The 16,109-nt window shown below is 42.0% G+C and overlaps 1 protein-coding gene and 1 non-coding gene across 2 annotated transcripts in view; both read right to left on the minus strand.

The window, feature by feature from the left end:
• LOC124621542 overlaps positions 1-10,658 on the minus strand; it is a 135,015-nt gene extending 124,357 nt beyond the window's left edge. The window contains exon 1 of the mRNA XM_047147148.1: positions 10,535-10,658. Coding sequence (XP_047003104.1) covers positions 10,535-10,563 — 29 coding nt within the window. The 5' untranslated portion in view covers positions 10,564-10,658. The remainder of the gene's footprint in view (positions 1-10,534) is intronic.
• Positions 7,772-7,845, minus strand: Trnak-uuu. The gene has a single exon. It is a non-coding gene; the product is annotated as a tRNA-Lys (tRNA).
• Positions 10,659-16,109: the final 5,451 nt, after the last annotated feature.

Below are 16,109 nucleotides of genomic sequence, written 5' to 3' on the forward strand. Positions count from 1 at the left end.
GATAGATACGAAGCCCACACCTACTACAGTAGTACAAGTTTATAAGCCAACTAGCTCTGCAGATGACGAAGAAATTGAAGAAATGTATGATGAAATAAAAGAAATTATTCAGATTGTGAAGGGAGACGAAAATTTAATAGTCATGGGTGACTGGAATTCGAGTGTAGGAAAAGGGAGAGAAGGAAACATAGTAGGTGAATATGGATTAGGGGACAGAAATGAAAGAGGAAGCCGCCTTGTAGAATTTTGCACAGAGCACAACATAATCATAACTAACACTTGGTTTAAGAATCATGAAAGAAGGTTGTATACATGGAAGAATCCTGGAGATACTAAAAGGTATCAGATAGATTATATAATGGTAAGACAGAGATTTAGGAACCAGGTTTTAAATTGTAAGATATTTCCAGGGGCAGATGTGGACTCTGACCACAATTTATTGGTTATGACCTGTAGATTAAAACTGAACAAACTGCAAAAAGGTGGGAATTTAAGGAGATGGGACCTGGATAAACTAAAAGAACCAGAGGTTGTATAGAGATTCAGGGAGAACATAAGGGAGCAATTGACAGGAATGGGGGAAATAAATACAGTAGAAGAAGAATGGGTAGCTTTGAGGGATGAAGTAGTGAAGGCAGCAGAGGATCAAGTAGGTAAAAAGACGAGGGCTAGTAGAAATCTTTGGGTAACAGAAGAAATACTGAATTTAACTGATGAAAGGAGAAAATATAAAAATGCAGTAAGTGAAACAGGCAAAAAGGAATACAAACGTCTCAAAAATGAGATCGACAGGAAGTGCAAAATGGCTAAGCAGGGATGGCTAGAGGACAAATGTAAGGATGTAGAGGCCTATCTCACTAGGGGTAAGATAGATACCGCCTACAGGAAAATTAAAGAGACCTTTGGAGATAAGAGAACGACTTGTATGAATATCAAGAGCTCAGATGGAAACCCAGTTCTAAGCAAAGAAGGGAAAGCAGAAAGATGGAAGGAGTATATAGAGGGTCTATACAAGGGCGATGTACTTGAGGACAATATTATGGAAATGGAAGAGGATGTAGATGAAGATGAAATGGGAGATACGATACTGCGTGAAGAGTTTGACAGAGCACTGAAAGACCTGAGTCGAAACAAGGCCCCCGGAGTAGACAATATTCCATTGGAACTACTGACGGCCGTGGGAGAGCCAGTCCTGACAAAACTCTACCATCTGGTGAGCAAGATGTATGAAACAGGCGAAATACCCTCAGACTTCAAGAAGAATATAATAATTCCAATCCCAAAGAAAGCAGGTGTTGACAGATGTGAAAATTACCGAACTATCAGTTTAATAAGCCACAGCTGCAAAAACCTAACACGAATTCTTTACAGACGATTGGAAAAACTAGTAGAAGCCAACCTCGGGGAAGATCAGTTTGGATTCCGTAGAAACACTGGAACACGTGAGGCAATACTGACTTTACGACTTATCTTAGAAGAAAGATTAAGGAAAGGCAAACCTACGTTTCTAGCATTTGTAGACTTAGAGAAAGCTTTTGACAATGCTGACTGGAATACTCTCTTTCAAATTCTAAAGGTGGCAGGGGTAAAATACAGGGAGCGAAAGGCTATTTACAATTTGTACAGAAACCAGATGGCAGTTATAAGAGTCGAGGGACATGAAAGGGACGCAGTTGTTGGGAAGGGAGTAAGACAGGGTTGTAGCCTCTCCCCGATGTTGTTCAATCTGTATATTGAGCAAGCAGTAAGGGAAACAAAAGAAAAATTCGGTGTAGGTATTAAAATTCATGGAGAAGAAATAAAAACTTTGAGGTTCGCCGATGACATTGTAATTCTGTCAGAGACAGCAAAGGACTTGGAAGAGCAGTTGAATGGAATGGACAGTGTCTTGAAAGGAGGATATAAGATGAACATCAACAAAAGCAAAACAAGGATAATGGAATGTAGTCTAATTAAGTCGGGTGATGCTGAGGGAATTAGATTAGGAAATGAGACACTTAAAGTAGTAAAGGAGTTTTGCTATTTGGGGAGCAAAATAACTGATGATGGTCGAAGTAGAGAGGATATAAAATGTAGGCTGGCAATGGCAAGGAAAGCGTTTCTGAAGAAGAGAAATTTGTTAACATCCAGTATTGATTTAAGTGTCAGGAAGTCATTTCTGAAAGTATTCGTATGGAGTGTAGCCACGTATGGAAGTGAAACATGGACGATAAATAGTTTGGACAAGAAGAGAATAGAAGCTTTCGAAATGTGGTGCTACAGAAGAATGCTGAAGATTAGATGGGTAGATCACATAACTAATGAGGAAGTATTGAATAGGATTGGGGAGAAGAGAAGTTTGTGGCACAACTTGACCAGAAGAAGGGATCGGTTGGTAGGACATGTCCTGAGGCATCAAGGGATCACCAATTTAGTATTGGAGGGCAGCGTGGAGGGTAAAAATCGTAGAGGGAGACCAAGAGATGAATACACTAAGCAGATTCAGAAGGATGTAGGTTGCAGTAGGTACTGGGAGATGAAAAAGCTTGCACAGGATAGAGTAGCATGGAGAGCTGCATCAAACCAGTCTCAGGACTGAAGACCACAACAACAACAACCTAACAGATATCACTTTTGTAAAACCACATAAATTTACCTACTAACTTATAGTTTCTTCACGACGCACTGGCCAAATTTTCAGGTGGTATGAGGAATGGAGGAAGCGAACTACACCTACTGAAGTCCAACACATAGACAGCCATAGGGAGAGTGGAGATGTGGGAGGAACAAACTGTGCTTTCCTTATACAGTTCTAGAACTACACGTGTACTTACCGGTTTGACACGACAGTCACTTCGTAGGCATTACGGTATACACAAGTACTTATTGTTAGACCACCAATGTTGGCTGCGGCTAGATGCAAACACTCTTGAACCGAAGTCGACCGAACATTCGTTCAGGATGTTATGAAAACACTATAATAAAACAAAGAATATACACAATAAACCGTTCAAGGAGTCCGCTTCTACTTGCTTGGTATTTCAAGTTGTCATTTCGGTCTTTTTTATCTCTTGGAATCCTTGATGCACCTATTAGTACCAATCATTCGCTTGGCTACATGTTCCGTCAACCACCTTTCAAAGTTCATGTTTAATGAGTCGTTGACTGTATGGGTACATAAGGAAAAGCCCCAACAAGCTGCGGCAAAAATTTAAAACCAATGATAATCATCACTAGCGCGACCGCTGTAAGCGCCAGAAAAGACGTATTTTGCTACGCCCGAATGCGAATGACAAATGATGGAAACTCCATTCAAGTTTTTTGTCAATTATTTAGAGGACTCTGTCTTTAGTTCTCGTAGGGAGAAGACGTATTCTTGTGAGAAATGTGTAGTAGACATTGTGTTACCTGAATAATAATTTTTTATGAAAGTATGAAATGTGAGAGTTCTTTTTAGTGCAAATCCACGAAAGTTTTCTTTTGTTCCGCGCATTATGCTAATGTCATGTCACTGTAGCTGCCTGCACCTGAAGAGGAAATCCGATAAAAATCAGCATTGTATTCACGGTCAAAAATGAGAAGTCATTATGGCGGAAGAAGAAGAATATAACCAAATTGCGTAAATCTCAACAGCATAGAGAATACACTACACCAGTGACTTACAATTTACGAGATTTGTGAATTAAAAGTGAAAGAAAATTCATTAGCTGCAAAATTCATAAAAATCAAATATATCAATACTGTAATTAATTCGATTAATAATTTATATATATATATATATATATATATATATATATATATATATATATATATATATATATATATATGCACACGGCGGAGACATCATCAGAGATGAAGTACTAGCTCAGATGGAGAAGCATGAAGAAAGTAAAAATCAGCTGGGAATACATCTGCAGTGGTTTAGGTAAGTTACTGGAAACCTATGTCAGGATGAGCAGCCGTGAGTTTGCGTCCCAGTCCTACTGGGACAGCGCGTGAAATTCAAAATTTAGTAAAACAAACATAATCACTCAAAGAATCTGTCACTGTTACTGGAGCATGATTGTGTCTGAATAGTTCATCTTCGCCGTTATGAAATTGTGATGAAGAAATAACGAGCTGACAAGGAAAATTAGAGGTAATGCTACTAACATAAAGCAGATGAGAAATTGCAGCAGTCATTGATGAATGTTAAATTCGATTTTTCTGTAAATTTAATTGTCTTTAATTTTTAAGTTACACTGAACAATTTATTGTACTCACTGAAGGAAATGTTCGTTATTTGATTCACAGATGGGAGCACTTGTACACTAAAATGACGAAGAGATGTACGTTCTGTAAACTTCTTTGTACCGCTTTTAGGCTGGGACAGCCAACGCCATAAACGGGGAGGACGCAATTTCTTCTCAGAACAGGACTGCTGTTTAGCAATGGGTGGGAAAAGAGGAAGGAAGCCGTAATCAGGCGCACTGCTGCCATTATCTTTACTCTTTGTGTTGCATCTTCAGTCTGTTTTTGGGTGTACATATAGATGAGAATCTTAATTGGAAAAGTCATATTTTGGATCTTCTAAAGCGTCTAGGTTCAGCAACTTTTGCAGTCAGAATAATTGCCAATTTTGAGGTTATAGAAATTAGTAAGCTAACATACTTTGCATACTTTCACTCTCTGATGTCATAAGGAATAATATTTTGGGGTAACTCAACATTTAGACAAAAAGTATTCACTGCTCAAAAAAAAGTGGTTAGAATAATGTGTGGGGTTAATAGTCGCACATCTTGTAGGTATCTTTTTAAAAGATTGGGAATTCTTACAACAGCCTCTTAGTACATTTACTCACTAATGAAATTTGTTCTCAACAACATGGCCCTGTTTTAAAACAACAGTGACATTCATAATTATAATACCAGAAAAAAAGGACTTACACTATCCTTTACTCAACCTATCTTTGGCACAGAAAGGGGTAAAATATGGTGCTATAAAAATTTTCTACAAGTTACCAGATGAAATAAAATGTCTGACAGACAGCAGTAATAGCTTCAAAAATAAATTTAACTCATATCTCCATGACAACTCCTCGCCGGCCAGTGTGGCCGAGCGGTTCTAGGCGCTACAGTCTGGAACCGTGCGACCGCTACGGTCGCAGGTTCGAATCCTGCCTCGGGCATGGATGTGTGTGATGTCCTTAGGTTAGTTAGGTTTTAAGTAGTTCTAAGTTCTAGAGGACTGATGACCTTAGAAGTTAAGTCCCATAGTGCTCAGAGCCATTTGAACAACTCCTTCTATACCATAGATGAATTCTTGAATAGGAATAAATAAATCTATAAATATACTATATGCATTTTGTGCCTCTTTAGGGAATTGAGTAAATAATATATATATATATATATATATATATATATATATATATATATATATATATATATATATATTCTTGTTTCATATGTGTATTTCTTGTGCACTTGACACGTTCCACATTATAACTATCTCACCAGGGACAATGATCTTTGTTATACGAAGAGGACTCCTGGATAGCTGTCGTGATGAACTGCTTCATCACTCTAACAGTTTCATCACTTATTGTAGGACAAACAACACGAAAACAGTACCAAAACATCAATCAAACAGTGGTTCAAATGGTTCAAATGGCTCTGAGCACTGTGGGACTTAACATCTCAGGTCATCAGTCCCCTAGAACTTAGAACTACTTAAACCTAACTAACCTAAGGACATCTCACACATCCATGCCCGAGGCAGGATTCGAAACTACGACCGTAGCGGTCGCGCGGTTCCAGACTGAAGCTCCCAGAACCGCTCGGCCACCAGTGGCTGGCAAACAGTGGTTATAGAATGTTATTGCTCACATAACTTTTGATCGCCGAGGTTGGCAGAGAGCAGGCATGTGATGTACACTCTCAGTGGGGAGGTCACGGGTAAAGAAAAGTGTGTTATGATTAAACACTGTTTCATGGAAACGGCGCACTGAATATTTTTCACAAACACGTTCTTGGTACGATTTGTTATAAAAATATCATGTAATTACAAATCGACGGTAAAAGCCTTCAGGAGAGCCTAAAATGAAATAGACTGTTGTTGAAAGTTGTATGTGTTCACTGTAGTTTAGTTGTTAGAAACGTGGAGTTACGGACCTGAAAGAAGAAGGCTCGGGCCCTGCCTTGTTCAATACTGTTCTATACATCTTCGCGTTTGTAAAGGATTCTGCGACTTTCTTGTTAATGTAATAGATGTATGTTCTGCAATATTCGATATTATTTGCACATAGGAGCACTCTCTCTCAAGAGTGAATTTGTTCGCTTTTGGGACTTCACTCTGAATAAAAAACGAAAGGTTAAATTGCTGCGCCGGCCGCGGTGGCCGAGCGGTTCTAGGCGCTACAGTCTGGAACCGCACGACCACTACAGTCGCAGGTTCGAATCCTGCCTCGGGCATGGATGTGTGTGATGTCCTTTAGTTTGTTACGTTTAAGTAGTTCTGAGTTCTAGGGGACTGATGACCTCAGAAGTTAAGTCCCATAGTGCTCAGAGCCATTTGAACCATTTTTTAAATTGCTGCGAGTGAAACGAGTAGCAGTTACATTTATATTCATGCCTGTTACAAATATTTGGCTCTTTATTTCCGAATACGTCGCGATTTTCAAGCGTGGGGGCAGGCAGAATCGTAACAGTAGAGCTGAAATTGCTGGGAGTGAAATTAGAGCTTGACATTAGTGGACAAATATGCCACGCCATGTTGACCGTAACTTCCCGGTAAGAACGGGGTGAAAGTGGCCTCTCCCCAGGAGCTGCAGTGCTCGCTCTGTACTAAAAGCACGCGCATACGGCCACAGCTACACGAATCCCAGAGACGTTGTTCGGCGGCCAAAAACCGTGCATAAATTGAAACTTTGGCTTCGCGGCCGATCTATGTTGGGACATCAAAAATGGCTGTGAGCACATTGGGACTTAAGATCTGAGGTCATCAGTCCCCTAGAACTTAGAACTAGTTAAACCTAACTAACCTAAGGACATCACACACATCCATGCCCGAGGCAGAATTCGAACCTGCTTCCGTAGCGGTCGCGCGGTGCCAGACTTTAGCACCTAGAACCGCGTGGCCAATTCGGTCGGAGTTGGGACATCAATGTGTCATTAGGAGCTGCACGGTATGTCGGTGCAAAGTTTATTAAAGCAAGCGCCGGATTCCAGTGCACGTCCAGGCTGGGACCACTGTCTCTGTTAATTAAATTCTTCGCCAAACGAACTTTTGAATAGCTGACATTCGTTTGGCCTCGTGCGCAGTTTCGGACCGGAAATCGACATGACGTGATCATACTCACCCGGCTTCAGAGAACACCTGGCTAAAGTGTGCTGCGCTTGACTACTCCCACGTCGCTTGCTTATTCTCATTTCGCTTGCTTTCTTTTTCATTTTTTGTTTGTTGTTTTATACTTGCTGATGAAATTTACTTATTTTTTGTACAGTTTATGCCATTAAAGAGATGAATAAAACAAGGAGGTTCAAAATGATTGTAGGTTACAGTCATTATTCGTAGATGAGGCTTGCACAGAAATGTGTAACGTGGAGATCTGCAACAAACCAGTCTTCTGACTCAAGACAACGACAGCAACACTATTATGGTGATGATTGTTACTCTTTACATAGTCTGCTAATCAATGCCCATTTCCTTAGTTTTAGAACACGTTGTGTCTCCGCAATGTAAATATACAAAGAAATGAATACCTCTAGCTGCATACAGGCGTTGATATAAGTCAACGGGGACAGTTGAAAATGTGTGCCCCGACCGGGACTCGAACCCGGGATCTCCTGCTTAAAAGGCAGACGCTCTATTCATCTGGGCCACCGAGGTCACAGAGAACAGTGCGACTGCAAGGACTTATCTCTGGCACGCCTCCCGTGAGACCCATATTCTCAACTTATTGTCTCGCACCATATTCATAGTGCCCCTGCCCATTATACTCATTACTCGCGGCTTATTGCCGATTCCCGTAAGAGTTCGGGCACTGCTTGTGCATCCGCAGAGAAGAAGATGGTCAAATGGCCGGCGAGCCTTAACTACATATGTATATGAAAATGGTATCTGTTTTTCGGACATGTCCGAAAGAACAGACACCATCTTCATATACGTGAAAATATACGGTGAGGTGGCATATCTAAACTTTTAAAAAGGGATTTGCAGGAGTTCCAAGGTTTCATATCCTTTATGATTTTAACGACATATTTTTGCAATCTGAAAACTCGCTTAGCTACTGTCAAATTACCCCAGAATATGACCCCGTATTTAAGGTGAGGCAGAAAGTAGGCGTAATAGGTACTCTTAATTGTTTTTTTCAGATGACATATATGTTCTAAATAACATTGAAGCTGATGCTGTTTACATTTTCCATTACAAGCGCAGTGACGGAGTTAATAGGTATGCACAATTAGACGGTTAGCCGTAAAGCGGGATCTCAAACTGGCGTTGTAGGCACACACTCAGCAGGTACACAACAGCCTATTAAAAGTGGTTCCACACTTCACAAATTAGGAACAACTGTCAGTGAAAGACAGTCGCTTATAATAGGTGATACACTTCCTTCTTTGTATTAGTATCTGTGGAATTTGTACTGTACACTAACAGTATTCCTGCGGCAAAAGAAAACAACCAGAGATATCAAAGGGACATTGAAAAGTTGACTGGATCATATAGGCCACCGTTCTTAGTGATTTACAACATTAATTACATTACCGATGTACGCTAAAAAAATACCTTATTCCAAAAGCAAACTAAAGTTAGATGAATCATTATCACAAAGACAAGATGTACACAGACATGACCTCACATATGGTAATAATCTAGATTTAGCTTTTAGACTTAATAAATCTTAATAATTTTAACTTCACTGAGACGAAGATGCCAATGAACTACTTTTACCAGTGATACAGACGCCTAGAAAAATATGAGAGTTGCAGCAGTTGCTTGGTAGAATGCTGCCGACACTCACACCCGACGGCTGCAACGAATTCAAACAGAACTCTGTGGCTAGCTTTACATCTGCCTCGGGACTACTGGCTGATGCACCGCAATTGAAAGAACGGTATCGGGAAACTGCAAGGAAGTTCTATCAACAGACTGCTAGCTTTGCAAATATACATTTCAGAAACCTTGACAACAAAGGTGTGTACCGTCTCACTCTACGATCGCAACACCATCTTCGAAAGTAATGTGGTGCGACAATCATAAATAAAAAAAATATAAAATACTGTTACTTAGATAGCAACAGTAGGTTCCATCAAGTCTGTTTCAAGCAGTGACAGCTATACGTAAGGAATGGACGAAAACCATGCAAGAAGAATGAAGGTAAAACACAAAGGGCTAAAACTTCATCTTAAAGTGGAAGTTAAAAGTTGCCGGTACTGACGCTCGTGTCCTCGTAGTTTCAGTTTGTCCTCTCACTCAGCAGATGCACAAAAAGTGTAACTTACTGCGGAAATATCATGACAAGAAATAAGGTTTATGCGTCTGCACGCCCGAAATTTAATACATCAGTGAATACGCCGCGAAAATATGAGGAATGGTTAGTGTTTTGAAAATAGGCTGCAAGATGAGCATTAAAGAAAGCAAACAGAGCTATAGTATGTAGTTGAATCAGACCTGGTGACGCTGAGGAACTAGATTAGGGAATAAGACACTGAAAGTAATAGATCAGTTTTGCTGTTTGGGCAACCAAATAACAGACGATGGTTTAAGTAGAAATGATATAAAATGCAGACTGACGATGACAAGAAAAGGAATTCTGAAAAAGGGAAATACATTAACACCTAATATAAATTTAAGTGATGAGGAGTCTTTTCTGAAATAATTTATCTGGAGTGTAGCCTGGTATGGTAGAGAAACGTGAATGACATACAATACAGACAGGACGAAAATATAAGCTTTTCAAATGTGGTGTTACAAAAGAATGCTGGTGATTAAACGGGTTGATTAGACAACTAGTGAAAAGGTGCTGAATCGAATTAGGAAGAAAAGAGCTTAGGGCCACTATTTTGCTAAAATATGGGTTCGATTGATAGGACAAATTCAGAGTCATCAAGCGACAACCATAATGGAGGAACGTATTTGGGACGAGGGAGTAAAAATTGTAAAGAATAACAAAGTTTTGTGTACAGTAGGCAGATTCAGATGGATGTGGACTCGCATTCGGGAGGACGACGGTTCAATCCCGCGTCCGGCCATCCAGATTTAGGTTTTCCGTGATTTCCCTAAATCACTCCAGGCAAATGCCGGGATGGTTCCTCTAAAAGGGCGCGGCCGACTTCCTTCACCATCCTTCCCTAATCCGATGAGACCGATGACCACGCTGTCTGGTCTCCTTCCCCAAACCAACCAACCAACCAACCAGATGGATGTGCGTTTTAGCAGTTAGGAAGATATGAACAGGCTTGCACAGATTAGTCTGCGGTGGCGACGTGCAGCAAATCAGCTTCCAGACAGAAGACAATGATAACAACAAGAGGAATAGGTTCATAAATAGTAATAAAACTGTTTGAATGCATACATGTTGTGTTGCGTGGTCATTTCCGCCATGCTGGCGTGGTGTGCGCCAACTGCGTACTTCCGATTAGGTGGTGTGAGTGCTCTCTCGGAAAGCAGTCGCGCCTGAGGCACTTGCTAGTATTGCCATATCCAGCTGAACTGGCGTTCAGACGCCAGGGAGCTTCTATATATGCATTTGCAGTCTGCGCGTGGAGTTGTGCTTATTCCTGGAAGCTACTATGTAGCTGTTACAGCAAGCTTTCTTCGTTCCAGATAGAAAAAAAAGGTCGCCTCTTTGTGGTGGTGGTTACGAAACCGGCTCTGAAAGGATAGATGTAACAACGACCACAAAGTGCGACCTCACTAGAACCACGCCGACTTCATTATTTATGTTAAGTGGCGCAGCGGCACAAACAACATTTGGAGTGAAAATTATCAGTTAGACAATTATGTGGAAGATGACATTTTTCTTAAACAAATTAGGTTCAGAAGACTGTAAGAGAACTCCTTTTAGTCAATTACGAAAATATCTGTACAAACTGACATAGCGAAGACATTATGCAAGTAAAATATATATATATTTTTTTAAATTCTTGTGCTGCTGGTAATGTGTGACAGAAAAACCAAGGTGAAAGGTAGGAAGAAGTGTGAAGATTGCTTACATGCAGTTCGTATTTTGTTGTGGCCTTCGTTCCCACGACTGGTTTACTGCAGCTTCACGTTATGTACACTACTAGCCATTTAAATTGCTACACCAAGAAGAAATGCAGATAATAAACGGGTATTCATTGGACAAATATATTATACTAGAACTGACATGTGATTACATTTTCACGCAATGTGGGTGCATAGATCCTGAGAAATCAGTACCCAGAACAACCACCTCTGGCGGTAATAACGGCCTTGATACGCCCAGGCATTTTGTCAAACAGAGCTTGGATGGCGTGTACAGGTACAGCTGCCCATGCAGCTTCAACACGATACCACAGTTCATCAAGAGTAGTGACTGGCGTATTGTGACGAGCCAGTTGCTCGGCCACCATTGACCAGACGTTTTCAGTTCGTGAGAGATCTGGAGAATGTGCTGGCCAGGGCAGCAGCCGAACATGTTCTGTATCCAGAAAGGCCCGTACAGGACCTGCAACATGCGGTCGTACATTATCCTGCTGAAATGTAGGGTTTCGCAGGGATCGGCTGAAGGGTAGAGCCACGGGTCGTAAAACATCTTAAATGTAACGTCCACTGTTCAAAGTGCTGTCAGTGCGAACGAGAGGTGACCGAGACGTGTAACCAATGGCACCCCATACCATCATGCCGGGTGATACGCCAGTATGGCGATGACGAATACACGCTTCCAATGTGCGTTCACCGCGATGTCGCCAACACGGATGCGACCATCATGATGCTGCAAACAGAACCTGGATTCACCCGAAAAAATGACGTTTTGCCATTCGTGCACCCAGGTTCGTCGTTGAGTACACCATCGCAGGCGCTCCTGCCTGTGATGCAGCGTCAAGGGTAACCGCAGCCATGGTCTCCGAGCTAATGTTCCGTGCTGCTGCAAACGTCATCGAACTGTTCCAGCAGATGGTTGTTGTCTTGCAAACGTCCCCATCTGTTGACTCAGGGACCGAGACGTGCCTGCACGATCCGTTACAGCCGTGCGGATAAGATGCCTGTCATCTCGACTGCAAGTGATACGTGGCCGTTGGGATCCAGCACGGCGTTCCGTATTACCCTTCTGAACCCATCGATTCCATATTCTGCTAACAGTCGTTGGATCTCGAACAACGCGAGCAGCAATGTCGCGATACGATAAACCGCAATCGCGATAGGCTACAGTCCGACCTTTATCAATGTCGGAAACGTGATGGTACGCATTTCACCTCCTTACACGAGGAATCACAACGTTTCACCAAGCATCGCCGGTCAACTGCTGTTTGTGTATGAGAAATCGGTTGGAAACTTTCCTCATGTCAGTACGTTGTAGGTGTCACCAACGGCGCCAACCTTGTGTGAATGGCCTGAAAAGCTAATAATTTGCATATCACAGCATCTTCTTCCTGTCGGTTAAATTTCGCGTCTGTAGCACATCTTTGTGGTGTAGCAATTTTAATGGCCAGTGGTGTACGTACATGTGTGTGTGCGCTTGTGTGTGTGTGTGTGTGTGTGTGTGTGTGTGTGTGTGTGTGTGTAACAAGCAGTTTCACAGTTGCTCGCAACTAGAAGCTAAACATATACTGTTCTGGGATTCCTCGTAGTGAAGCAGCTGGACGTAGCATGGACTCAGGTCATTGGAAGTCCCCTGCCGAAATATTGAGTCATATTGCTTGCCTCTACAGCCGACCATAACTGCGAAAGAGTTGCAGGTGCAGGGCTTTGTGCACGAACTGATCTCTCGATTATGTCCCATAAATGTTCGATGGGATTTATGTCGGACGATCTGGGTAGCCAAATCATTCGCTCAGACTGTCCAGAATGTTCCTGAAATCAATCTCGAATGAGAACACGAAATACATGACTAACCATTTCCAGTCAAGGATCGGTAAATTGGTCCAGAGGACCCAGTCCATTCCATGTAAACACAGGCCATACCATCACGAAGCCTCCGCCAGCTTGCACAGAGCTTTGCTGACAACTTCAGTCCAGGCCAAGATTTTCCAGTCGTTTCGAGTCCAACGGAAATTGTCACGAGCCCAGGAGACACTGGAAACGACGTCGTGCTGTTAGCAACGGCACCCGTGGCGTCTGCTGTCATCGCCCTTCATCGCCACATTTCGCAGCACTGACCTAACGGATACGTTCGTCGTACGTCCCACATTGACTTCTGCGGTTATTTCACGCAGTGCTGCTTGTCTGTCAGCACTGACAACTCTACGCAATCACCAATGCTCTCGGTCATTAACTGAAGGCTGTCGGCCACTGTGTTGTGCGTGGTGAGAGGTAACGCCTGAAATTTGGTATTCTCGGCACACTCTTGACGCTGTGGATATCTAAATATTGAATTCCCAAACAATTTACGAAATGGGAAGTCCTTTGAGCCTAGCTCCAACCACCACTGCGCGTTCAGAGTCTGTTACTTCCCGTCCTGCGGCCCAACCACGTCGGAAACCTTTTCAAGTAAATCACCCGAGTGCAAATAACAGCTCCGCCAACGCACTGTCCTTTTATACCTTGTGTACGTGATACTACCGCGATCTGTATAGGTGCATATCGCAAAATGACTTTTGTCACCTCAGTGTAAATAAAAAAAATTGTTCAAATGGCTCTGAGCACTACGGGACTTAACTTCTAAGGTCATCAGTCCTCTAGAACTTAGAACTACTTAAACGTAACTAACCTAAGGACATCACACACATCCATGCCCGAGGAGGGTTCGAACCTTCGACCGTAGCGGTCGCGCGGTTCCAGACTGTAGCGCCTAGAACCGCTCGGCCTCCACGGCCGGCTCAGTGTAGGTTGGTTGGAGAATCCCGGTGTCGTGACATGAAGCAAAGCCATCACGTAGGTTACATTCTGGATTTAAAAAAATTGGGGTGTACATTCGGTCAATGAAAGAGATTGTTTACTAAATATTTGTGTGACCTCTAGGAAGCCCTTACTACGTGTCACAGATAATAATGAAATTAAACAACAAAATGTTTCCTTTATATAATTTACTGTTATGATATTATCTAATAGAAGGCGTTACCCCATCGCTGCTGCCAACGCCGTCACCTTGCTGTACATGTTTTGGTCTGAGAATGGTTTCATAATCGAAATTGGTCACTAAGTACTTTCAAAAACAATTTGGAATGCTTTAAGATCATTTGTTGATGATCAATCCGTGCTGTTCCTTAGACTTTGTGTTTGAAATTATTTGTTCCATAAAAATTTGCTTTTAGGAAATTAGATCTACGCACAAAAAATTCAAGGAATGCTAAGAAAGGAGATCGCTTACAAAAATCCTCTTTCGACCACTGCTGTCAAAGGAGAGGAGCGAGTTCGTGTCGGGATTATTTATTCGGCGGGGGAGCCTTATTCTACATCTATACAAATACTCTGCAAACCATCGTGAACGATACTTCCCATTGCACCATACGTTAAGGTTTCTACCAGTTCCATTCGCGTATGGGGTGCGAGAAGAATGTTAACATAAATGCCACTTCGATCGTACACAATCGGTGTAATCTTCTCTTTGTGATCTTCACAACATCGCTAGAAGCAAGGAAGGAAGGAAGGTAAATTAAGAGTTTACCATCCCCTCGACAGCTACGCTATTAGAGACGGAACACATCCTTGGATTACGAAAGGATGGTGAAGAAAATTTGCAGTGCCCTTTTCAAAGGAACCGTCCTGGCATTTGCCTGGTGCGATGTAGGGAAATCTCGAGAAACCTTACTCTGGATGAGCGGACGGGGATTTGAACCGGCGTCCTCCCGAATGCGAATCCAGTGTGATAACCACTGCGCCACCTAGCACAGTGGGAACGGTGGCTAGAAGGTTAGCACTATATTCTTATATACCTCGCTCAATGCTGGTAAGTAAGCTTCCGCAGGACATTTGGCGCCTGCCCTCAGATTCCACCTGTTCACGTTTTTGAGCATCTTCGTGACCATTCTTGCTGCACTTTTTGTACACTTTCAATATCCGCTGTTAGTCATATTTGATATGTGTCCCACAAACTTGAGGAATAGTCGAAGATGAAGTACGCAAGTGATTTGTTAACAGACTCCTTTGTAGAATACGCAAGTGATTTGTTAGCAGCCTCCTTTGTAGAATGACTGCATTTTTCCAGCATCATGTCAATGAACGAAGTATGCCACATGTCTTACCTATAATTGAGCCTATGTGATCATCCCACATCGTATCCCCAAATATTGTTACACCTAGGTATAGGAATGAGTCGCTGATTGCTATAGTGATTATTGATGTGCTGTTCGTTGGATACTACTTTCCTGAGTTTTATGAAGCGTACAATTTTAAACATTTAAAGCACGTAGCCAATCTCCTACCTACCAAGAAATCCTCGTGCAAACATAAATTTTGTTTGGTATCCCATACAATCCGACTTTTATTAACAATTATTGGCGTGCTACCGAATCAAATGCTTTTTGGAAGTCCAAAAATACTCCATCTACGTGATTGTCTTCATCAGTGGCTTTCTAATGCGAATCAAAGGCACCTTTCTCATTACCGATGTTTTCGGTACCCATGATGGCTGGCATCGTGGAGGTCTTTTTGTTTATTATTTTTGAGTTCAGATATGCTCTAGGATTCTTCAAAAGATGGACGTCGTGACATAGGATGAGAGTTTTGTGGAACACTTATGCTGCCTCTGTTGTAGGCTGCTGTGACCGTGCTTTCTTCTAATGCCTGGGAACAGATTTTTGTTCAAGGGACCTACGCTTTACAGTATGTAACTAAATTTCCTTTACAAGCTGTTGGAACAGGTTCTTACATAAAACAAGAAAAACTTATCTAGTAAACATGGCCTCTAACATGTATACCCTAAGAGCTACGAGCACTTGTTCATCTTCAATACTGCTGCGAAACACATGTCGTCTACTGCAAGCTCTTTGCTTTCCATATTTTGGGAGGAGGTAGTATGGACCAAA

This window comes from Schistocerca americana, chromosome 1, assembly GCF_021461395.2.
Source record: "Schistocerca americana isolate TAMUIC-IGC-003095 chromosome 1, iqSchAmer2.1, whole genome shotgun sequence".
NCBI classification, from domain to species: Eukaryota; Metazoa; Arthropoda; class Insecta; order Orthoptera; family Acrididae; genus Schistocerca; species Schistocerca americana.